This window comes from Euleptes europaea, chromosome 5, assembly GCF_029931775.1.
Source record: "Euleptes europaea isolate rEulEur1 chromosome 5, rEulEur1.hap1, whole genome shotgun sequence".
Classification (NCBI taxonomy): Eukaryota; Metazoa; Chordata; class Lepidosauria; order Squamata; family Sphaerodactylidae; genus Euleptes; species Euleptes europaea.
The window spans coordinates 20048918-20074378 of NC_079316.1; the positions used below are offsets into that span (position 1 = coordinate 20048918).

The 25461-nt window shown below is 46.4% G+C and overlaps 2 protein-coding genes across 2 annotated transcripts in view; one reads left to right on the forward strand and one right to left on the reverse strand.

The window, feature by feature from the left end:
* The window catches only part of PHC3 (polyhomeotic homolog 3), a 61552-nt gene that overhangs the window by 30448 nt on the left and 5643 nt on the right, over nt 1-25461 (forward strand). The window contains exons 7-12 of the mRNA XM_056850585.1: nt 8439-8679; nt 9880-10742; nt 12761-12787; nt 13771-13921; nt 21732-21985; nt 24681-24840. Coding sequence (XP_056706563.1) covers nt 8439-8679; nt 9880-10742; nt 12761-12787; nt 13771-13921; nt 21732-21985; nt 24681-24840 — 1696 coding nt within the window. The remainder of the gene's footprint in view (nt 1-8438; nt 8680-9879; nt 10743-12760; nt 12788-13770; nt 13922-21731; nt 21986-24680; nt 24841-25461) is intronic.
* Nucleotides 1118-3202, reverse strand: LOC130478442 (A-kinase anchor protein 4-like). Its single transcript, XM_056850587.1, has one exon. It carries the CDS (start codon nt 3200-3202, stop codon nt 1118-1120), a length of 2085 nt encoding a protein of 694 aa, XP_056706565.1.

The window sequence follows — 25461 nt, forward strand, 5'->3', positions numbered from 1 at the left end:
GCAGCAACAACATGGCTGCTGCAGGAGGCGGCAAAGCCAGCCACAAAATTGATTGCCCCAGCTTAACTTCAGTAACACAGTGTAGCTCCTTGCACGGTCAGTCAGAAGCCTTGGTGGGGAAAAGCCCTACCTGACCTCACCCACATCCTCGAAACACTTGGCAGGCCCCAGAAAAGTTGTTGGCGGGCATCATGGCACCCACAGAGACCACATTGGGGACCCCTGATCTAATCCCACTTTAGCAGTAGAGAGTTTCTGATTTTCATTTCTGATTGCAAGCAACCCTGATGCATCAGTGTAAGGAAAACTGGAGAAGTGGAGAGAGTCTCCCGTAACTGTCACAGTGAGCAGGCTGCCTAACAGTTTAGTAGCTGAATCCTCCTCCTACCCTGAGAAAGCCATGAACAGTAGCAGAGAGGGCTCACTCGGAGCATTCCATGAGGAAGATCTTTTAAGAAGAAAAAGAGAAGTCTAATGTGTTACCCTATTATTTATTTTCTGGATCTAAGGAATTCTCATCGTGACCACAGAATGCTTCTTTCCACCTGTAGGTAGATTACGATGGAAGGTGACAATCTTAAAACTCCCACGGAAACCAGAATTTAACAGAACCTCATTTGTAGCCAGCCGGAAAGTTGTAGCAACTACTATTTTTCTAACACTTGTGGCTAAAAATAAAGGCTGCTGTGAACACATGCTTGCTGAAATCACCCACAGCTTTCTCTTCCCGGTCTTTCTCTGATTCCCCCCTCCCATTGGTTTTCTCATCAGCTTATTGGGATGCCAGGAATCCTGGGTGGGTGTGCCAACAACACCTTTTCTTATTGCGGTATTTTGGATTGCTTAGGATTACATACATAACGATATAGCTAGGTGGAACCTGATTGTTTGCAGTGCTTTGTTGAAGTGATCAATAAAACAGTCTGTCTCCCCTCTCACTTTTTTTTATTCTTTTTTTATTGATGAGCTTGCCCAGCTACCCATTGTCATTGACCTGTTGAAGTCAGTGCATTGTTGCTTGCAATGGGGTGCTAGCGGTGGTATCTACTGCGCCAGGAAGGAATGGTTTGGGCGCTTGAGCTGGGCACCAAATAACATGAGAGGGAAGAGTTGGTTCTTACAGGTTAGCAAGGAGCCAATCGACCAAGCCGCACCGAGGCATTTGTCCTGACATGGCATCCATCTGTTGTTTCTCGTAGTACCGCATCACCTCCTGAACGATATCTCCCACGCTGTAGCCCTTTTTGGCTGCTTTGTCAGCCAGTTGAGGAAGCCTGGACAAGTCACCTTCTTGCTCGTTCATGAATGTCAGGTTGGGCACGTTGAACTGTGAAGCAACCAACCACTGGAGAACAGCTTGCAGCTCTTTGTTCTGGGAACTGTTGTTGGAATTCTGGTTGTTCACAATCACTTCAGAACCTGTTGAGCCTAGTTGTCTTCCGTTGCATCTTCCATCGATATCGTTGCCATTAGCCATCAACAAACACAGCTTCATCACAGATTCCACCAGCTGATCGATAAACTGTTTGTTTATTTGTTCCATGTTATCATGCATCTCGGGGCTCCCGTTGGATTTTGATAAGGCCCTCTGTTGTCTGCTGTCAGCAAAGGGAGGCTGCTTGTAGCCCCTGTCAGGGGACCCTTCATCCGAACTGAAACCAGCTTCTCTCAGTACTTTCTGGATGATTGACAAGAGAATACTTGATATATCACCTTTTTGGGATTCGAGCTGAGCATCTTGCCTTCCGCCGCCTTGTCTTTGACCATTTTTGGAGCTGCCAGACCTGTCATGAACATAGCCAAATGACGTGGTGTTGGTCTCACGGACACCTTGGTCCTTGTTTTTTTCCAGGAGGTGTTGCTGAATTAACATTAACGCTGTTACAATAAGGTCCTTAGCATACACATCCATTGAGCAGTGCTTGTCTGAACCTTTGCTTCCACTTGGAAGAGGTCTCATTTGTCCATTACCCCCCCTGTCCCTCCCTGGGCCATGCATTTCACCTTTAAGCGATGCAAACTGGAGTCCCTGAGATCTGGAATCTGAGTGAGCACCTGCCCTCAGTGCTGCAAATGCAAGGCTTTGAGACTTCTGCTTATCATCCCCTGCCAAGGCTTTGAATAACCGTTTCACCATGGCTTCCAAAATCTCCGTTGACTTCTGGGTTCCCACATTGAAAAGGTTCTTCTTCACTGTGTTAACAAAGTCTGAGTCTGTCATAAGTACTCCTGTGACGTTGTGTAGATTTTTCATGGTGGAGTCAATTAAGTCAGATATAACATCTCTGGTGTGTTTGAGGAGTACCTTCTTTAAGACTACACAAGCTGGTGGAGGATGTTTTCCTTTCTGGACTTTCATGGTCTTCATAAATGAGAACATCATATCGGAAGCAACCTGGTTTGCATACACCATCAGCCCTTTGCTTACAGAACCATCTTCCGCCTGTCCCGATGGTTTCCTTTGACACATCTGTCTGTCTTGTCCCTGTCTGTAGCCATTCTGGTTAGACTGATTAGACATCTCTCCGTAAAAGAGTGAAGCCTTTCGGGGGTCCTCATGAGACGTCTTGGGGGACAACTTACCATATTCATCACTGGATGAAACCTTGCTTGCAGATCCACGGGAATTGATTGACTGGCGAATGCACCTGCCGCTCTCCAGTTTTTCCTTCATTTCTTTATGTGCCATTTGGACAACTAAGGAGCACAGCTTGTTAACGTAATAGGAAAGGTCATCTCCTCTTTGGCTACCAGAGCCCCTGAATGATGTGTCGCTACCCTGGGACATCCTGTTGGCTGCAAATGAATCGTAAGAAGATTTTTGAGCCCGCGAGGGGGTTAGTGCATGCTTGAACCCAAGTGCGTATTTCTGAAGGTCGTTGCTGAGCCAGCTAACAACGTTGAGTTCTTCAGAGGAGCCTTGCTTGAAAAGGCAAACTGCACCTTCAGTATTGGTGTGGTTGTTTCGCTCGTTATCCTTTATTACAATGACTTCCTTCTCTTCAAGGTTACGCAGGTCAAGGTCGGGGGAAGGGGGAGCAACGGTAGCTCTCTTGCTTTTCTGGTCGTTTTTTGCGTTGAGGCTGGAGACGTCAACGAAGCAGATCACTTTACGATCCTGCTCCTTCTGGCTTTCTGAGCTGTAGAGATCTACTTTGCAGAGACCGGCTTGACTTTGTAGCCAGTCGATCTCCTGAGCCATACTAGGTGTCCGAAACCAGAATTGAACCCCGGGCCGTGGAGCGTTCTTGTTTCAGTTTTTGCTGACCCTGCCCCACTCAAGATGTTGCCTCCTCTCTCAGCTTTCCATGCTCTTGTACTGGCAGGTGGCATTTTCTTTTGTGTGCACACATGGTTTCCGTGGCAGCAGTGACATCATAAAGCATCAGTATCATCCACCAGCCGGTGATGCTTAGCCACGTTTAACATAACTTTTTCACTTTGTATTTCCCATCATTGCATCCCATATTAAAAGTATACCCAAAAGCTGAAAGATACTGCAGTTTATCATTTTGGTTTCTAATTACCCATCATTTTCAGAACATTGTCAAGGAAGCATTTATCCAAGATAAGCTTCATTTTCCTACCAATGAATATATTTTATTGCAATCAGCATGCCACAGATTTTGAGTGTTTAGCAGGGCATGTCTTTAAAGCTCCTTTTTATGTAGGCTCTTTGATCTCAAGCCTTCTGGTGATCTCTCAAAGAAATCTTAATATGACCCCCCCAAAAAATTTTTGAATTTGCCATTTTCACCTGGTGCTTCTTTTCTATTACTATCATCGTCTCTCCTATTCTATATTGTCTTTGTATCCCCTTGTAGTTTCATTTTTCTTTCTGTTTTATTGTTAATCATTTTTAAAAAATCAATATATATTGGGAACGGTCCTGCGCACCACAAACCTGCCAGTATTCGTCAGATGGAACCTCCCTACCTCCTCCTTCGTGCTGCAGCCGACTTCTCTCTGAATATAAATAAATATGAATTATGTAGAAGCTAAACTAACACAGCTCAAACACATCGTTGGTTGGATCCAACCTACATTTCAGCCAGAGAAAAGGGAAGGAGGGGTTTCCTTTAACAAAAAGGGGGGACTGTTTTGGGGATCATGGAGGGGGGGGGGATTCGAGCAGGAGATCAGATTCCAGTAAGACTTCCAAGCTCTTAATAGGGTCTTTCAGCAAAAGCTGCACCCCAGAGTGGAAGGAAGAACAGGCCACTTTGAGCAATGGCTCTTCCAGCCGATATCATCTTCCTTTTGTTTGGATTTGGCTTCAGTTTGTTCTGTTCCTCCCCCCCCCTCCCCACTACTTGACCACCACATTGAGACACTGGGCTGGGACAGAGTGGCCATTCATTATTACTTTGTTCAAAGTAATATTTAGCTGAGTGTTGTTGATGACAGCTACACTCACAGAGCCAGTATAGTGTAGTGGTTAGAGTGTCAGTCTAGGATCTGAGAGACCCTGGTTCAAATTCCCAACAGAGCCAGCGTGGTGTAGTGGTTAAGAGCGGCGGTTAGGAGCGGTGGACTCTAATCTGGAGAACCAGGTTTGATTCCCCACTCCACATGAGTGGTGGACGCTAATCTGGTGTACCCATAGGGTTGGCAGGTCCCTCTTTGCCACTGATGGGAGGTTTTTGGGGCGGAGCCTGAGGAGGGCGGGGTTTGGGAAGGGACTTCAATGCCATAGAGTCTAATTGCCAAAGCAGCCATTTCCTCCAGGTGAACTGATCTCTATCGGCTGGAGATCAGTTGTCATAGCAGGAGATCTCCAGGTAGTACCTGGAGGTTGGCAACCCTATGTACCCAGTTTGATTCCTCATTCTTCCACGTGAAGCCTACTGGGTAACCTTGGGCCAGTTACAGTTCTCTCTGAACTCTCCCAGCCCCACCCACCTCACAAGGTGTCTGTTGTGGGGAGAGGAAGGGAAGGAGATTGTAAGCCGGTTTGGTTCTTCCTTAAGTGGTAGAAAAAGTTGGCACATAAAAGCCAACTCGTTATCTTCTTCCTCCTCCTGAGAGGATACTGATGTAAGCCAGTTTAGGTCCCCGTTGGGGAGAAAGGTGAGGTATAAATGAAATAAATAAAACCTCCTTATGACTTAGATATTGTCTTGGGGGTTTGGGGATCAAGATTTCATTGGCTTTTTTCCTACTCGGGGTGTCTTTACGCATTCAGTTTTTAAACTGCTTTTGTTTATGCATGGTGCTCCCTTGCACACAAGAGTGGTGCATGTATGAAGTGGACCGCTTTGTGTCAGCCTGCAATTTACAGGGCCCCGTGACTTATTTCTCACAGTAAGTTATGCTGAATCATGGTGGTCAGGTAAATATGATGCATGCACCTTTCCCTGAGATTGAAAATAACACGGGCGGGGGGGAGGGAAGGGCCAAAGAGTATATGCAAAATGGCCCCGAGCCACAGTTTCCGAGAAACTCAGCTATGCCATGCCCCAGGACTATCAGTGCAATCCTAAACAGCACTGCATCTTTCTAAGCCCCTTGATTTAAGTAGGCTTAAAGAGGGTGACTGAGAGGGGATATGATAACCATCTTCAAGAACTTGAAGGGCTGTCATATAGAGGAGGGTACCGAGTTGTTTTCTGTTGCCCCAGAAGGTCGGACCAGAACCAACGGGTTGAAATTAAATCAAAAGAGTTCCCGTCTAGACATTAGGAAGAATTTTCTAACAGTTAGAGCTGTTCCTCAGTGGAACAGGCTTCCTTGGGAGGTGGTAAGTGCTCCTTCCCTGGAGGTTTTTAAGGTTAGGTGGCCATCTGTCAGTAATGATGATTCTATGACTAGGCAGATCATGAGAGAGAGGGCATCTAGGCCATCTTCTGGGCATGGAGTAGGGGTCACTGGGTGTTGGGGGAGGTAGTTGTGAATTTCCTGCATTGTCCAGGGGGTTGGACTAGATGACCCTGGTGGTTCCTTCCAACTCTAATTCTATTATTCTACTTCAAATTACACTGTGTTGTTTTTCTTTTGCATCTGCTATGAAATCTAGCATCCTTCCGTTTTTAATTTCCCCATCTCTGACCTTTCTAAAAGATATTTGCCGTGCTTTGTCTTGGCTGGAGCCTAACAGATGTTTGATACTCTATACGTCTTCCTCAGTTGGTTTTTTAAAATTGATTTCTTATTTTTTGTTCTTCTGCCAGCAGAGGGCCCCAAAATTCTTTGGCTTTGTAGTCTCTGACTGTGCATCACACTTATGGCCTCTACACCTGAGCAGAGCTTTGATTTGGGAACTTCTGCAGCTAGTTTTTAGGAGCACACAGCGGGGCATTCTCAACTGTGCATACTCATGGGGGAGGAGTTCTGTCTTCCGTCTCAGTTCCCCGAAAGATAGCGCCATAGCAACTGAGAAGCACCTGTTGCAGGGAAGGAGGGTGCACATGAATGCACAAAGACCACTAGAAGAGCATTAGTTATAGGTAAACGGCCTGTTTTTCTTCTTCATGGCCTCTGTACATCACACAGGATAAGACTAGTATGCTGACCTACCCGGAGACAGGTATCAGTGCAGTTATGAGAAGACAGCATCAACCACTCCTGGTTTGGCTATGATGTCGAAGGCAGAGTGCCTCATGAAGGTAAAAGGCTTGTCCCAGCTAGGTTCTCTGCAGAGCTCAGGGAGAAGGAACCCTTGGCTGATGATCTGGCAAATGTTCACAAGGGATGACCTCTGAATGCCGCGGGAAGATGCTTATACGGAGCTTACTGCAGAGTTTAATAGTAGTTGCGAGCCAGTGACTGTGTGGCTGGGAAGTAGTGGTGTAGTGGTTAGGAGGGGTGGACTCTAATCTGGAGAACCAGGTTTGACTCCCCACTCCTCCACAGGAACGGCGGACTCTAATCTGGTGAACCGGGTTTGTGTTCCTAGTCCTCCACATGAAGCCAGCTGAGAGACCTTGAGCTAGTCACAGTTCTCTTAGAGCTCTCTCAGCCTCACCTACCTCACAGGGTGTCTGTTGTGGGAAGAGGAAGGGAAGGCGATTGTAAGCCGGTTTGGCTGTCCTTAAAAGGTAGAGAAAGTTGGCATATGAAAACCAACTCTTCTTCTTGTTCTTCCTTTCTTTGGGCCTGAGTAGCACAGGGAAGAGGCCCAAGCGTTTTCTGAAAGGGTCAGTTCTGCCCAGACAACGTTGGCATCCAGAGATTGCAAGGCTCTCTCTGCATTAGAGGTTGGCTTAGGAAAGTGAGTGACGAAGACCAGGTCCTGATTCAGATGGAACCCAGAAACAACCTTTGGCAGAAAGACATGACTGCTTGATCCCTGTGGAGTGGCAAATGAGGGAATAAATGCAGAACATGGAATTCTCTGGCTCTCCTTGTTGAGCACATCGCAACCAGGAAGGCGACCTTGAAGGTGAGAAATCTCAGGTCACAGGTAGCCAGGAGTTCAAAGGGCTTCCCCGTTGGACCAAGTGGAAACAACCCTGTATCAGTGGGTATGACACAGGTGGACTCAAGTGGACCTTGAGAAAATGTATTTGCCCTATCTTGTCCATCTTGAGAGCCAGCGTGGTGTAGTGGTTAAGAGCGGCAGACCCTAATCTGGAGAACCGGGTTTGATTCCTCCACTCCTCCATATGAAGCCTGCTAGGTGACTTTGGGCCAGTCAGAGTTCTCTCAGAACTCTCTCAGTCCCACCTACCTCACAAGGTGCCTGTTGTGGGGAGAGGCAGGGATTGTGATGCCTATTATATTAGGCGCTGTGGAACATAATCAGAATGCTGCTGCAGTCATCTAGTTTGTGGGCTTCTTAGAGGCACCTGGTTGGCCACTGTGTGAACAGACTTGATGGGCCTTGGTCTGATCCAGCATGGCTTTTCTTACGTTCTTATGTGATTGTAAGCCACATTGAGACTCCTTAAGGTAGAGAGAAGGGGGGTATAAAATCTACTCTTCTTCTTCCGTGTATTGTAAGGTCTCTGAGCTGGGACTGTTCATATCTGTACTCTATACAGTATTTGGCACCATATTGCTTTATTTAGAAACTCTGTTTGCTGCCCCTCCAGACCTGCTGTTAAGTATGAGTGTTACATACAGCAAAGTTGAGTTCTTAGCTGAAATAATATCTGGGGATTAACAACTATCTTGTGATGTGTGACCTGTTCTGATCTTGGTATCAGTATGTGGTATTCCTTTATTACATTTTTATCCTACCCTTCATCTAAACCTCAGAGCAGCATATGTGGTTGACTATCCTGTTCTCCATGTTATGCTCACAACATCTTTACGAGGTAGGTGAGACTACAGAAGCACAATTAACTCCATCTAACTTTGGTTGGACGCCAGTTGTAACCTGGATCTTGCTATTTAACTGCCACACCTCACTGGTCGTCTTATCAAATGAGTTGTTGTCAATATTAGGTTTCATTTTAGAACTTTAAAAATATATATATTTCTGTCGCCATCTTTAGGTTCAGAATTTGACGCTGCGCAGCCAGAAGTTGGGTGTGCTGTCCAGTTCACAGAACGGCTCCCCAAAAAGCAGCAGTCAAGCCCAGGCATTGGCTGTGTGTCCTAACAAACCTATAACCAGTACCAAAGCCAGCCAGTCAGATCCTCTAGAAAGTAAAAGAAAAGGAGACAGTCCGACTGCGGAGCCTCGAAGTCCGGCTGTCACGCGAACATCAAGCATTCATCAGCTCATAGCACCAGGTAGGATGGTGATTTTAAAAGGATGTTAAATGAAAATGTGCTTGATTTGTTTCAGTCAGTGGTTCCCAAAGTGGGCAGTACCACCCCCTGGGGTGTGTGGGATTTCCTAGGGGGGGCACTAAGAGGCAAGGGGGCAGCAGGGGGCGCTAGAGGTGGGCCCCTTCAACTGTGTTGCTCACTAATTTACAATAGCTCAAGCAATGGCACCATGCTGGCAAATTTAGTGGAAACTATCAGAATTTTTTCCTAGACTTCGAAGAGCTGGTACGACTGGATCAGGTTCATCAGTTTTGTTGAATAAATTTCAACTAAAAAGTTTTAATTTGATTTTGATTTTGAATAGCTGTGCAATTAATTGTTACTGTTTTGAAATTTTACTGTTATTATCTTTAGTGAGTCATGCAAACCCCTGTTTCGAATAATGCTTTTTATAGGATAGGGTAGGGAACGCTGGGTTTGAATTTGTGGAACCAAGGGGGCGATGGCCCGAAAAGTTTGGGAAACACTGATTTAAGTCACTGTCTTTTATATATTCCTGTTTATACAAAGTACACAACGGTACTTGGCTGTCAGGGATGGGGATATCAAAATTGTATTTGCACAGCTGCTGCAATCTGTTACGCTTCTAGTTAGTCCAGCTCACCTGAACCAGATATATAAAGATAGGATATAAAAGTGGAGGTCCCACAAAGACTTCCAGGGGGGCATCTCATTTCCCCTCCCCCACTATTTCCTCTCCCCCCCCCCCACTTAACAGTGCTCAGGTTTGACGCTTCAGTACCCTGCAGAGCTGCATATCTCTTACTAGAAAAAGTGGAATAGTTCATTTCCCCCCCAAAAAAGAATATGCACATCTTTTCTTAATTTAGAAAGTTACAGAGTTTTGTTTTTCACAGCGCTGCATGTGCATTACCCTGTTAGAAAGCTTTGGCATTTGTTTTTTTAGCACGTGCATCCTTGTCAAAGCAAACAAAGTTTCATTTCCTTAATTGTGTAGGTGCGCACTGATTATGGACTTCTAATCATATTATATGTCCCAGAGGTTACTGTTTGTAAAGATGAGGTCTGGTTTTGTCAAATACAGGCCAGCCAATAGTTCATTCTATTAATCTGGAAAAAAATGCATGTTTTCTGTGGAATTGTAATGCTCTTAAGGAAATGAATTGCTAATTTATCTTCCCCCCCCCCCTCTCTGTGCAGCTTCCTATTCTCCGGTTCAACCTCATCCTCTATTAAAGCATCAGCAATCCCCTGTTCACTCCCCGCCTTCAAAAATGTCCCACCATCAGCTGATCTTCCAACAGCAGCAAGTCCAACCAATCACGCTCCAGCTTCCTCCCAGCCAGGAACCGTCCCCCTCGCAGCACTGTGTGCCGCTCCCAGGCCACGCCCTCCCTCCACCTCCCAGCAGTGCCCCGTCACCACATTGTGCACCTGCTCAGATCCATCCCCCTCCTCCAACACTGTCTCCACCTCCACTCCTGCCTTCGCAGCAATCGGTGGTGGTCTCCCCTCCGCCTCCTCCTTCGCCCAGCCAGTCGCCCACAATCATTATCCACCCACAGGCTCTCATCCAGTCACAACCGCATCCTTTGGCGGCGGCAGTGCTTCAATCCGAGCAGAACCCGGTGCAGACTGGCGACAGTTCGACAGAACCTGCGTCGCAGCCTGTTAATCTTCCGTCCCAGCTCCCACCTTCCCCGATAGCCCACGTCGGAGCTGCAGGTCAGCCTGCTGCGGTGTCCTCAAGCCACCAGATGACCTCTCCGACGCCACACCAGCAATATCCGGTTTTGCAGCCCACGCCGATCTCGGTGGCAACTTCTCCACGGCTGTCAGCATCTCCGGCCCATCATCAACCACTCCCTCTTCCGCCTGTGCCGTCTTTACAGCCCGAGATTTTGTCCCAGGGCCAGGTGTTGGTGCAGAATACGTTGGTTTCTGAGGAGGAGCTACCTGCTGCTGAAGCTTTGGTCCAGTTGCCATTTCAGACTCTTCCTCCTCCCCAGACAGTTGCAGTAAACCTTCAAGTACAACCAGCAGTACCTGTTGAGACCCCAGTGGTAAGAATTGGGTAGCTGTCTTTCTGGGTTCAAAGGTAGAAGGAGGTTTGAATCCATTTTTCTCAGATGTTGTTCGTTTTATTTAGTGTAGTGGTTAAGAGTGGCGAACTCTAATCTGGAGAACCGGGTTTGATTCTCCGCTCCTCCACATGACCGGCAGACTCTAATCTGGAGTACCAGGTTCGATTCCCCACTCCTCCACATGAAGCCTGCTGGGAGACCTTGGGCCAGTCACAGTTCTCTCAGAACTCTCAGCCTCACCTACCTCACAAGGTGCCGGTTGTGGGGAGGGGGAGGGAAAGTGATTGTAAGGTGCTTAGAGACTCCTTAAAGCAGGGGTGGGGAATGTCAGGCCTGGGGGCCGTTTAAGGCCCGCGCAACCATTTGGTCTGGCCCTTTGTGGGTCCTGGCAGATCTCTAGCTCAGAAGGATCTAAGACTGGTGATCCGCCCCTTCCCGCAGACAGGAATAACCTCTATTCAAGGCGGATGTGAATTTGTTTTGCCAAGAAAAGGAACCTTTTTCCCCCCTTGCAGAAGAGTCCTTAGCTATGGAACTGCTAGGACCGCCCAAGAAACTGTGTTAACCCTTTCCCACCCAGGCCATGGAGAAACGTATTCCCTCTGTACTACAAGAGGGCTGGGGGCAGAAGTGGCGACAATGGAGGGGTTAAAGGAGGCAGGGCCAGAATGCGCAGGGGAGGGCAAGTTCTTAGCCAGTGTGTCCTCATTTCACCCCTGCAGGCAGAGGTAGCAGGAGCTGGCTGTAGAATCCTGCCCTGACCATGTGAAGCAGGAACAACTCTGGCATGTGGCTGGACAACTACACCCAGCTGGTGCAACAGACCATCCTGTGCCACCAGGTGGGCGAGTGTGCCACTGGTTGGACGCCTGCTTGCTTACGCTCAAGGGGGGTGTCATCTGGGGCAGCTGCCTGCTTGGGGCTTGGTCAGCTAATTTTTAAGTTGATAATTTTGTATGGCCCGCGAATGATGTTATAAATATCCAAACGGCCCTTGGCGAAACAAAGGTTCCCCACCCCTGCCTTAAAGGTAGAGAAAAAGCGGGGTATAAAAACCAACTTTTCTTCTTACACACATAAATTCTTAAAAAGTTTAAAAGCAGGAGGAAGTTTCAGGGTTTTTTTTGTAAGATGTCACTTATGTATTTACACACAGGTTCCAGTAAGGTTTGTAAGCAGACCTGTTTTTCTACAAAACATTTATACCCGTTTCACAATTTGGGTGTGTTAGGATCCATGTAGTGGTGGTGGAAAGTGTCATCAAGTCATAAGCCGACTTATGGCGACCCCGTGGGGTTTTTAAGGCAAGGGGCGAACAGAGGTGGTTTGCCATTGCCTACCTCTGGGTAGCAACCCTGGTATTCCTTGGTGGTCTCCCATCCAAACCCTAACCTGGGTTGATCCTGCTTAGCAGCCAAGATCTGACAAGATTGGGTAGCCTGGGCCATCTACGTCAGGACTAGGTTCCATATAGGTACATCAAATAAGCTGAATTGCATTCTATTCCAGAACTTCTTTTAAGATTAAATTAATAAATAGCACTAATGTTTTCTAATAAAGGTTAAGGTAGTCCCCTGTGCAAGCACCAGGTCATTACTGACCCATGGGGTGATATCACATCACGATGTTTACTAGGCAGACTTTACTTTACAGGGTGGTTTGCCATTGCCTTCTCCAGTCATCTGCACTTTACCCCCAGCAAACTGGGTACTCATTTTTCCGACCTCAGAAGGATGGAAGGCTGAGTCAACCTTGAGCGGGCTACCTGAAACCAACTTCCGTCGAGATCGAACTCAGGTCATGAGCAAAGCTTTGACCGCAGTATTGCAGCTTACCACTCTGTCCCACGGGGCTCCTTAATGTTTTCTACAATATGTTTTTTCCCATTATGAAGGAGTAATCTGTGTTAAAAAGTTTGTGCTCCACTTGGTGGACAGGTGAATTAATTGTAGCCCATTTATTTACACCAAAATTCTTTTTCTTCCTCTTTCCTCCAGTACAGACCCCATCTGAAGTCTTTTAGGGTTAGTAGCCCAATTTTAAATGTGTTAATGGTGTTATCAAGATTGTCTTTGTAACTAACACATCACACATGGGACATTGTGAATTGTGTACCTATCTATACACAGTTCAGTATGATCAGCTGTCACTGTCCCAGAAAAGGAGGATTAATTTAATTGACCAGACACACATGTGAGTTTTGCAGCTTTTATTTTCTGTGATTGTTCTACCACAATTTAGTCAATAAAATTTGTTCCTGAGTTTACTTCTGAAATGCTCACCCACTAAGCCATATATTGTGTATCAATATTGTTTGATGAACAGAGCACAGATCAGATCTGTTATTTGTTTGGAGAAGTCTACATTTGCGCTCGGTTGCATTATTTCTCCTTTATTTCTTCTCCTGTGTATTATATTTTGATGTTGCAGACTGCAGCACGTCTCAGTTCAGGCACTGCACAAATCTATCATTTAATTAAAGTATAGTTATTGCGATGGAATGCAGGCCTGTGGTTTGTTAGGGTCCATTAAACTAGGATATGAAGCCTGGATCAGATGTTGATTTACTTGGCCTGAATTCATTTTAACTGTGCTTTCACATGATATCTGAATGCAGACACCCTTGCTTAATTCTGGTTTATTCCTGGCTGGTTCTCGGGTGATACTTTCCCAGGCTACAGAGGAAATAAAATAAAACCTGCAAACCAGGATTTGAGCGAATGAGCAGAATCCTGGTCTCACAAATTAACCATAGTTAACATAAACCAGGATTTCATGTTATGCCTGAACTGAGCCATTGTTATCTTTAAAAAGTGTAGTAGATAGCGGTGATCTTTTTATTAATTTAAAATAGTTTTGCTTATGTTCATTAAAAATATTGTTTGTTTTAAAAAAAAGTTATCCTGCCTTTCCTTCCAGAAATGGAAAGGGAGGGCATCAACCAAAACCCCTACCCGAATAATATCCGGAGGATGTGCTTCTAACCGTCCTGATTTATTCTGTGCAGATTTATCAAGTGGAGGATATGTGTGAGGAAGAGATGCCGGAGGAATCCGAATGTGTCCGCATGGCGAGGACCCCGACCCCACCAACCTTGTCGCCACCAGCCATCACCTTACACAACAGAGACGAGCTTACATATGAGGAGCCTTTTTCAGGTAAGAAGGAATCTAGAGATTCTTAGTTACTTAGAGCGGCTTTTGGTGGCCAGGGATTGACTCTGAGGTAACAATCAATCCATGGTTTGTTGTTCTGTGAACGAGGGCCAAACTAGATGCGATGGCAGCTGCGGGTCAGGCCCGTGGATGCCACCGCCATTCTAAAGTGATTTAAACATGCCACGGGGGCCAAATTGGGCCTGCAGCACTGTGGGCTGAGGCATTGTTCCCCCTCATGCCCTTTCAAGTGCCGAAACAGCTGTAGGGGGAGGGGGGAGGCTGTTTCGGCACTTGTAATGGCACTGGGTGGGGGGACAAGAGCACCTCATCCCACCATGTTGTGGACCAACCAGGATCGGCCCCTTGTGGCGGTGTTAGATGCCTTTAAGATGGCAGCGTCCTGAGGTTGGACCCATGGATGCTGTCACATTCTCGTGTGGCCCTAACTCTAAAGGCTCTTCGGGCACGCACGTTCCCTCCCCTGCGGCCTCTTGTGCAGCTTCAGAATTAAACACTTCCACTTTCATGGGAATAGATCATGATGGGTAGCCATGTTAGTCTGTCAATAGCAGTAGAAAAAAGCAAGAGTCCAGTAGCACTTTAAAGACTAACAACATTTCTGGCAAGTGTCTTTCTGTCAGAATCACAAACTATGATCACGATAGTCTTGGGTGGGGGGTGTTTAATTTTGCAGCCACATAAGGAGACGCGGGGAGGGAGCATGTTCTTTTGTGTCATGGGAAATCCTGATTCGCCTTTTGTTCTGAACCATATCAGAGGCTCTTTCTCTGTGAAATATGAAGGTCTGTGGGTTGTGCAACAAGATAAAAGGAAGAGAAGCTTATCTAAGGTGCTGGATTGTTATTTGTTTTCACACTGCACTTTTTGTGAGCCCAGGCTGAGTTGTACAGAAGCAAGGGCAGCATATCAGAAATCTCTTCCATCAGACAGGGGTTCCACCGCACGAGAGTACGTGTAACTTAGGAAAAAGGGACAATCTAATCAGCAAACCTTGATAGAAGTCAATTCTGGATTGTGGATCAAGGCAGAAGCAAATAGTAAGGGTGTTCCATTTACTCCACATATGCTTCTAAAGCTCAGAACAGTGTGTGTGGGAGGAGGTGGATGGCAAACACAAGGGTGCCATTTAGCAAAGCAACAGCAGCCTGGCAGGACTCAGGATTTGAGGGTCATAGAGGGTACAGAGGGACGAATCGGAAATTCTTGCAAGTGGCGGCTGATGTGTTTGTGGAAACAGAGTGGAGTGAAAGGCATTCTTGGGCGTCGTGGGCCACAAGGCCAGACAGCCTGGATGAGCAGAGGCTGCTAAGATTCAAGAAGAGTCACTGTAGTGTGCTCGTTAAATATGTTCAACTAGGCTTGGAAGACCTGGATTCAGATCCCCAGTCAGCCATGCAGCGCACTGGGTTAGTGACCGTCTCTGCCTACCCAACATCACAGGGTTGTTGTGAAGATAAAATGGAGGAGAAGAGGACCTTTGACACCATCCTGAAGTCTTTAGAAGAAGGGTGGGATAAAAATGCAATCGATAAATGTATAGAACCACAGGAGGATGGATTAGCAGAGGGATTTAGCCTTTTGTCTTGCTGCTCGAGCCAGGGCACGTACTTTTAATTTCCAGCTGTTCTGAGCTCGAGACCTCTAGAGCCTCCAGATCCTAAAGAACTGCAAGCCGGGCTTCTCTAGCCAACTTGTGTTGATAGTACGTCACGGTTGCAGGTGCAACTCAGTTCTCATTGCATTGCATTTTAACCCCCACACCTTACATTGCATTTCAACCCCCCCGACTTGGGCCACAGATCAGTTTGGTTGTTTACTAATATCACAGTTAAAGCATTTTGTGATGTAATTGAATGAGTTCCAAAATTAAATAATGCAGTGGTGCAGTGACAAACCTATCCCCATGTGCAATACGTTCTGCCACCTGCTATCAATGCATGTTACTGTGTGTTTGGGAAGACATGTGAATCCTACAATGCATCGGTGTAAATGTGGCCCGCTTTCCAGTTCAGCTCCACTTCACACTAAGGGAGCCCCAACCATAAGGAAGAAAACCTTTATGATGCCGCTGCTCCCTCCAAAGAGCAACTGGCCCGGGTTCTACTCCCAGTTTAAAGAGCACTCCAGCCTGAGCAGTGACAAACCCGAATGGCTTATAAAAGGATCTTCTGACAAAGTGGCGAAGCTCCTCCATGAGACTGGAAGGAATGCCGAGAGTCGAGGTCGAGCTGAAACAATATGTATTAAGGGGAGTAACAACAAGCTAGAGCAGGGTTCCCCAAAGTGGGGCCCGTGGGCACCCATTAAGCTTTCCAGAAAGTGGGTGGGGTCTTTATAAGGTGGGGCTGCTTATCGGATACCGTCATTCAGATGAGAGGGTTTTGCGTGAATGTAGTAGCTGCTACTGCCACTGGAGGATCAGGAGGACTACTAAGCATCCATGCTTGTAGTTCCATTCCACCTTAAGGGTTTCCTTTTTATTATCCCCTTCTCCTTCCCCCTTCCTCCCCTCGGGCTTTCCTTTGTTTCTCTTAATTCCCCTTCTGCGATTCTTTCACAAAGTGAGGAAGGAGGTATCCCGTTTGGCTCCGCTTCCCGTGGCAGCCATTTTTGGGGTGGCGCCCCCCCTCTCCCTTTCAAAATTCCAAAGGTGCCCGAGGCTCGAAAAGGTCGGGGACCCCCTCCACTGGAGAACTAGCAAACTCCGGCAGTCACAGTGATGCCAAGCACGCAACTATAATACCTGGCGCTAGAATGCCCACGTCGCAACGCGGAGGTCCACTTCCCAAGTCAGGGCTCCAAACATCCAGGCAGCCCACAGTCCCAAAAATAATTGCAGGAGAAGAGTGGTGGGAGCCAAGCCTCCCTACAGTTTCCAAGTCAGTAAAGAAGCAGAGGTTTGTGATGAAGGTCAAGTTGGGAAGCTTCAGTAGCCATGCGCATGAGCGAAGCCAGCCGGAGCGCTCGAGAACTACTTTTTTGAGAAAAGATTTGTTCTAAGGCAAGAGGTTTGAGTTAAACACCAAAGATTCCTTCCCCACCCCTCCTAGTTTGGCAAGAAGGAGGTGGGTAGGGAGAGCTAGCTGGTATGCCACAGGGTTGAAGATGAAGAGGAGGGACTATTTCCAAATGAAGATTGGAGGGAAGGTATCGAGGTGGGGAGGAGTTTATTATACTTAAGAAGAATGATTTGTATAACTATAAGAACTGTAACTCAAGTGTCTTGCAAGAAGATATATTAATATAGATCCCTCCCTCTTTTTCTTTTAAAGTTTGTTTATATTTTAGATACATAAATAATTTTCTAGAATAGTAGAAGGGATAGATTGTTGTAGAATTGCTCTAAATAACAACTGATAAATGTCTTGTCATAGCTATGAAAGATGTGTATACATTATGTGTTTCGTTTTATGTTGTGTTGAATTTTTAAAAAAAAATTAAAAAAGAGGAGGGACTATTTCCAAATGAAAATTGGTGGGAAGGTATCGAGGTGGGAAGGAGTTATGTTTATAAGCAGCCTTGGACGAGCACTTCAGCTAAATGAACGCTCGTCAGGGGTGCTCTAGGCTGATCCCACATTGTGCAGAGGGTTGGACTAGCCGAGCTTTCAGCGGGGAAGTCAAAGCATTTCAAACCATATCACTCCAAACCGAGAATCTTTTAGCGAGAAATGCTAACATGGGCATAGTTCTTTATTGGCAGGAATGCTTAAGCGGCAGAATGCTTTGTGGTTAAATGTACCTTGATTAATCGCCTGGGAGGCCCTGATCAGTAGCCTGATTACCCAGTCCTGGAAGCAGCTCTTCTCCTCACCGGAACCTATTCTTCCCCAATATGGGTGGTGCAGTCAGGCACAGGCCTACCAGCCCACCTGCTAGCCCTGAGACCTTTGAGGTTCTGATGGCCGGAAACTCTGTTTCTTGGCGTCAGGTAACCGGCATACAGAAGCTGGCCTGTCATCTGGATGCAGGGGTGGGGAGGAGAAAAGCCAACAATATTGTAGGCTTGAGGGCAATATCTCACCTTTCTTGAAAACTCAGAGTGGTTTAGAAGTGAAATCGAGTGACAACCATGCAGATGGGCAAGAGGAAAAGAATATCAAATGCTGTCTGGAAGCCCGGAGCACCACGTGGTTGCTTTTAGGTTGTCCCTGAATCGCAGGCAGGCGTGAGCTGGCGGGGAACAGGTAGCAATGGAGCATTCTCCTTATCCCTGCACTCTTTCTCAAAAGCACCCACAAATGGCCGGAATAATGAGCAAAATGCTGGCCTAGACGGATCGTCGAATTGACCCATTGATGTGAAATGCGGTAAAGAAAGCAGAAGGGTAGGAAGGAAGGGACTTGCTACTGTTTTCTCCTTTGGGCTGTATACATTAGAACAGGGGTGGGGAACCTTTTTTCTGCCAAGGGCCATTTGCATATTTATACCATCGTTCAGGGGCCATACCGGGCATAGATCTCCTGTGGGGGGGGGGAGAAGCTAGGGTTGCCAGGTCCTCTTCATCACTGGTGGGAGGTTTTGGGGGTGGAGCCTGAGGGGGGCGGGGTTTGGTGAGGAAGACTGCATAGCCATAGAGCCCAATGGCAAAAGTGGCCATTTTCTCCAGGGGAACTGATCTCTATTGGCTGGAGATCAGTTGTAATAGGAGATCTCCAGCCACCACCTGGAGGTTACAACCCAAAGTACAGCACAAGGCTCCAATGTTCTCAACGACTACAAATACAAGGAAACTTATACTTATTTCAAATTGTATTGTTCAGTAACAATATAAACCTTTGTGTGCATAAATGTCAATGGTAATAAATATTCCTATGTCAATACAATATTATTACAATACAAAGCCACAGTGTATAAACCACCTTAATACAATATTATTACAATGCAAAGCTACAGTACATGGACAACCTTAAATTTTCAATGAACAGCTATAATGAGTACATCTGCGACCCAAACAGGAGTCTCCCTAGAAGTTATATCAACCAGCAATAAAAGCCAAAGCAAGTAAATAAACACCAATGCAAACACACAAGCCGCGAGTTGGTACACATTTAAAGAAAAAGAAAGAGAAGGAAGGAGGAGGGGAAGCGCTCCCCTTCCAATCAGGTATAGAACTTAAAATAACAAGTCCTCTGTGGCAGGCACGCTAGGACCCGTGGCAGTGGGGAAGCGGTAGAAAGCGGGTCCCAAAAAAGAAAAAATGGTTGTAAGACGGTGAAACAACACCTACTGGTTATGCTGACTCGGAGTAGAAAGTATGTGCTCTGTGCTGTAGACACGCTCTGTTTCACCTGCTGTGAAGTGGCGAAGAGGAAGTAAATGATGACGTCTTCTAGGGAGACTCCTGTTTGGGTCGCAGATGTACTCATTATAGCTGTTCATTGAGAATTTAAGGTTGTCCATGTACTGTAGCTTTGCATTGTAATAATATTGTATTAAGGTGGTTTATACACTGTGGCTTTGTATTGTAATAATATTGTATTGACATAGGAATATTTATTACCATTGACATTTATGTACACAAAAGTTTATATTGTTACTGAACAATACAATTTGAAATAAGTATAAGTTTCCTTGTATTTGTAGTTGTTGTGAACATTGCAGCCTTGTGCGGTATTTTGGGTTGTGACACACATTTTCACAGCATAGGTGTTTCCTTTCATTTATTTACCACCTGGAGGCTGGCAACCCTAGGGGAGGCTATGCAGAGAAGGCTTGGAGGGTGCCTCTGCTCCCCCAGGTCTTCCCCCTCCTCCCAGGTGGGAAGGCAGCCAGCGGTGGTCCCAGACAACTGAGGTGTCAGGGGGCGCAGCTTGCAGCCTGCGGTCGATTTGCAGGGAAGGAAAGAAGAAAGGAAGGGAAGAAAGAAGGAAGGAAGCAGGGAAGGAAGGAAAGAAAGAAAAGGGAAGGAGAGAAAAAAAGAAAAAAGAGGGGGGGAGAAAGAAAGAAACAGAAAAAGAGGAGAGAAAGAATAGGAGAGTGACAGAAAAAGGAAGAAAAGAGAGAAAAGCCTTCACACACACACACACACACACACACAGCCGGCTCCATGCGACCGGGCTTCAGCCTTCCCACCTTCAGCCTTCAGCCTTCCCACCCACAGCAGGGAGCTGTTCCTATTGGCAGCAGAGGATAGGACTCGCCATAATGGGTATAAATTACAGCAGAAAGATACCAGCTTGACATTGGGAAGAATTTTTTTTTTTACAGTAAGAGTAGTTCAGCAGTGGAATCGGCTGCATAGGGAGGTGGTGAGTTCCTCCTCTCTGCCCTTCAGTCATCAGCGAGACGGACACTTGTCAGGGATGCTCTAGGCCCGTGTTGGCGAACCTATGGCACGGGTGCCACTTCCGGCACGCGTAGCCCTTTCTGCCGGCACGCACGGTTCCTCCAAGCCGCTGGCCTTTCCAGCTCTGCCCCACCCCGGATGGGGGAGGCTGTAGCCCAGGGGTGGGGAACCTCCGACATGATTGGCGGTGTCCCCCGGACTCTCCCACAGAAGCTGCCGCCATTGCCGCCGCTGGAGCGTGCGCGGCCAGCCAGGCGGGTGGGAGAGCGGGGAACAGAAGCCGAGCGCTCACACTCGGCATGGCCGGCGGCTTCTCCGGCGCCCTCTGGGCCTGTGCGGGCGGAGGGGCATGGCTGGTCGGTGGGTGCGAAGGAGGCGCCCTCTGCCCCACCCTGCTCGCCTCTCACAAGCCTGCCGCCACGCCCCACCGAGTGGCAAATCCAAGGCAAAACCTCCCATGCATAAATGGCCTTTCTTTTTCTGTCTCCCTCTGTCCTTTTCTTTCTCTCCCTTGCTCCATTTCTTTCTCCCTTTCTCTCTCTTTTTCTTTCTTTCTTTCTCTCCCTCCCTTCCTTCCCTTTCCCCCTCCCTTCCCTTCTTTCCTTCCTTCCTTCCTTCTTTCCCTCCAGCGGCTTCTCCGGCACCCTCTGGGTCTGTGCGGGCGGAGGGGCGTGCAGTCCTATTCCACCTTTGAAGTGCCCACAAGCCATCCTCCAAACACCTTTCCATTTGTCTTGATATGTAGAGAGAAAACACTAAGGAACTAGTTGCCAATCTCCAGGTACTAGCTGGAGATCTGCTATTACAGGTGATCTCCAACCAATAGAGATCAGTTCCCCTGGAAAAAATTGCCACTTTGGCAATTGGACTCTATGGCACTGAAGTCCTTCCCCAAACCCCGCCCTCCTCAGGCGCCACCCCAAAAACCTCCCACTCATGGCGAAGAGGAACTTGGCAACCCTAGCCTCTCCCTCTGGGCCCCCTCTGGGGGTGGTATTCAGGTTAAATTGCCGCATTGGCACTCGGCGATAAATAAGTGGGTTTTTGGTTGCAGTTTGGGCACTCGGTCTCTAAAAGGTTCGCCATCACTGCTCTAGGCTGATCCTGCATTGTGCAGGGGATTGGACTAGACGACCTGTATGGCCCCTTCCAATTCTGTGATTCTATCCATGAATGGTGACTATACAACAAGCCAGAATAATTTCTTCAGGCAAGAGATCAGATGAGTGTTATTTAGACTTTGCCATATGCAGGTAAAAAACTACGTCACACAGTTTTCCATGTCTGCCTATGTGATGCTGTTAGGGCTCTTAGCTAAGCATCAGGAGAGCACCGGTTACCTTGACAGCCCATCAGTTGATGAAACAAATGTTAGGAAGAGTGCTCTGTAGTGGCAAGGCCACAAATGCAGGTAAAATGCTTTCTGTAACTATGAAGACGATGATGGCACTTGAGTTTTATATATTTATTTATTTATTTTTAAACATTACTTTTCTTCCAGAACAAGAGGGACATTCTTCAGTGGCCTCATCAGTCAGCGCTTCTGTAATTAAATCACCATCAGACCCTTCACATGCCTCTATTCCACTACCACCTCTTTTGCTTCCGGCAGTCGCGACCAGGAGTAACAGCGCATCAATGGCCAATAGGAACCCTAGCGTAGAAAACAAGCCTCCACAGGCTATCGTTAAGCCACAAATCCTGACCCATGTTATTGAGGGCTTTGTGATCCAAGAGGGGTTAGAACCATTTCCTGTAAGTGTAAAGCAAAACGTTCAGCAACTTTTCTCTGACTTTCTTTTCTTTCTTTCTTTTTTTTTTTTTTGGTATCCAAAAGGCAATATGTTGTGGTTGTTCAGGGCTACTGCTTAATGAAAGCTTTTTTTACTCTGAATAACTTCACAACAAACTGAGCTTGTTATTAGTGACTGCTGTCTGTCAGATGACTGTAGGATGCTTATTTGTTTAGAAGTGTTATATCTCCCCCATCCAGAGAACTTGGGACCCCAATTCTAAAACAGTGGAGGGATCATGCATGCAGAAGGGGAGGGTCTATGGCTCAGCAACAAGAGCATCTGCTTGGCATTCAGAAAGTCCCAGGTTCAATCCCCAGTGACTCCAGTTAAAAGGTTCAGGTAGGAGCTGATGCGAAAGACCTCTGCCTGAGACCCTGGAGAGCCACCGCCAGCCTGAGTGGATAGTATGGACCGTGATGGACCAATGGTCTGGTTCGGTATAAGGCAGTTTCCTGTGTGCAAGGTTCAGTCAGTTAGCAGCATGATAAAAGACCCTTTGCCTGAGATTCTAGAGTGCCCCTGCCAATTAGGATATACAGTCTTGGGCTCAATAAATCAACTCAATAAATCAATAAGGCAGCTTCATGTACAGATAGGTTAGGCCACTTACCAGATGTCAGCCCAGACAAACACACTGACTACACTTCTGAATGAATTCAGACATTACTTGGGCAGATCTCTAGGGAAGTGAATTGGCCAGTTGTGGGTTAGCCGCAGAGAACACCCCCTTGGCATGAGATGATATTCATGGATGCTTGGGAAGGAACCACTAATCGGGCACTCTTGAGTTGCTTGTAGGACCTGTAAATACAGAAAGCATCTCTGAACTATATAATGAGTGGTTTAGATTCATAAATGTTTTGGAGATTACAGGCTGTGTTTTAATCTACATCAGTAGTTCCCAAACGTTTCGGGCCACCACCCCTTTGGTTCCACAAACTCAACCCCAGCACTCCCTACCCTATCCAACAACACAGTTGAAGGGGGCCACCTCTAGTGCCCCCCTGCTGCCCCCTTGCCTCTTAGTCCCCCCTAGGTAATCCCATTGGGGGCCCTAGGGGGTGGTTCTGCCCACTTCAGGAACCACTGATCTACATCTTTTTGATATTTTGCCAGCAAACAGCCACAAGATGGGGCTGCTTGGTTTCCCTTATCTCTTTGGCAATCACTAAACAGCCACGTAGACCCCATGATTTTGGTTCTGCATGGTTGAAAAGGGCATTAGACTTTCCCTGAGCAGGTCTGGAACCAGTTTTGGTTACTAGAAAAAAATAAAACAAAACTTAAATTTTTCTCTTTTTAAAAACAAAGCAATTTGAAATTGGTACTACCTCTTGATTCAGCTAAATGTCAAATTACGTTTGTATTTTAAACACTCATTCAAAAAATTTGGGGGGGATTCTGAAAATAAATTAATGATGAAAATATATGCATGTTATTGGGGCAAAAAGATCTGTAATTGGAAAAAGTGAAATTAGACATTTTTAAAGCAATGCTATTGATGTTGTTTTCATGCCCCCTGAATTGTGCAGCAGGATTCCAAGCGAGTTTACATCAGTGGCATTTGAATATTCAGAAACGGTTTCCTGTACTTACCTTTGAGCAGCCCGTTGACATTGATGGGAATAGAACACACATTCATTCTGCCCTAGAGAGGAGGGAAGGGATATGTTAACAAGGGAATAGGATGATAGCCAGGAGCCAAAAACACTCTTTGAGCACACTCAAGGACTTGGGATCTTTGACTTTGTTCTTTGAACAGTAGACCCTCATGCTGCATCACAAGCTGCCTTTGGAGATACCCTCAGTTTCAAAAGTGGCTTGTCATGAGGCGCATCCTTGGATAGGGGTGAGTTGTTCAAGAAACACCTCAGAGTCTCATTGGGTGTGTGGGATTTGTTGTACTGTTCCTTGGTTTCCAGTCACATGGTTATGCTTTGCTCACTGCCACACTCTGATAGGGGGGCTCTCTCAAAGGACGCTTGGCTCTCTCCCTGAATGTGCTGTGACTAACTGAGCAGGTCTGTCACTAGGAGCATAGTGCGGTTCAAGTTAGCTGTCAAATGGGAACTCAGGTGCAGGCCATCTTCTGAGCTTGAAGGAGAGCCAGACTTTCATCTTATTCATTGAGGATTTGAGATACTCATACAATTTGACGGAGGAGTATAAATGGAACATATAATGAAAGAAAGTGTTATCTAGTATAAGTCTAGTTGCAAGAATTAAATCATCAGTGGTCTGCCACCTGCTGGACCAGTAGTGGTCAGGCTTTGTGTGTGAAGCTTCCTGTGAAATTTAAAAGCCACAAATGGAAGTCTAAAACAAGTGAAGATGCTTTTCAAATGAAAAAAATATATTTCTTTGCCCCTTCCTCTTCTCATTCCACCATGCTCATCTCATCTTACTTTTTTCCCCATTTGGGTCTGATTTGGGTTGCAGGATCCAAAAAGCCTGTGATCGACACCTTTCTTTGTAATTAGGGCATGCACCTATCCTGACTCTCTGTATGAATATTAATGAATAAGAATGTGAATAAGAATGAATAATAATGAATGAATGCAGCCTCAGGCCTACTACTAGCTAAACGCCTGGGCTATTCTTAAACAGCATGTATCATTTTCTGGTGTCATGATTTTCTCTTTCTGTCATAACAGGTAAGTTGTTCATCTCTTCTGGTTGATCAGCCTCCCAAAAAAAGACTCCTGGTGGAGGGCCAGGTGATGAATGTCATGTGTGTTGAGCCCGAGCGACAGAACAATGCAAAACATGCCGATAATTCCTCAGATACTGAGGTGGAGGACATGATCACTGAAGGTTTGTGTATGTCATTTTAACATATACCTCTGCAGTTATTCTCCTTTCCCTCCTTCAAGTGTTCTGAGTATGAGGGAGGGGCTGTGGCTGAGTGGTAGAGCCCATGCTTGACATGCAGAAGGTCCCAGGTTCAATCCCTTGCATCTCCAGATGAAATGTATCAAGTAGTAGGTTAAAGTCCTGAATGTGAGAACCGGGAGAGCTGCTGCTTGTCTGAATAGACAGTATTGATTTTGATGGACCAAGGCTCTGATTCAGTATAAAGCAGATTCATGTGCGTTCATGTCCAGAAATCTGTACCTCCCCGCATTTTTCTACTAATTGAGTTTTCTGAGGATTCAAGCTCCATTCTGAGTTTCCCAAAGGCTGTCGTAGATAAATCTGTTATGTGTAGATGCTGAAGCTGCAAAAAGATGTTGTGGGAACTCCCTGGCAATGTTACTGTACAGATCCCCCTGACGAAGCATCAGCAAAAATATTTCTCCCGCTGCACCAATTTTTCTTGATCTGTTTACTGGTGCAGCCCTCTCTCTTGGACCTTTGTTTTGCAAAAGCCATCAAATAAATGCAATTGTCTTTTTTGTTCAAAGATTAGCTGTGCAATGCTGAAGAGAGGGTTAG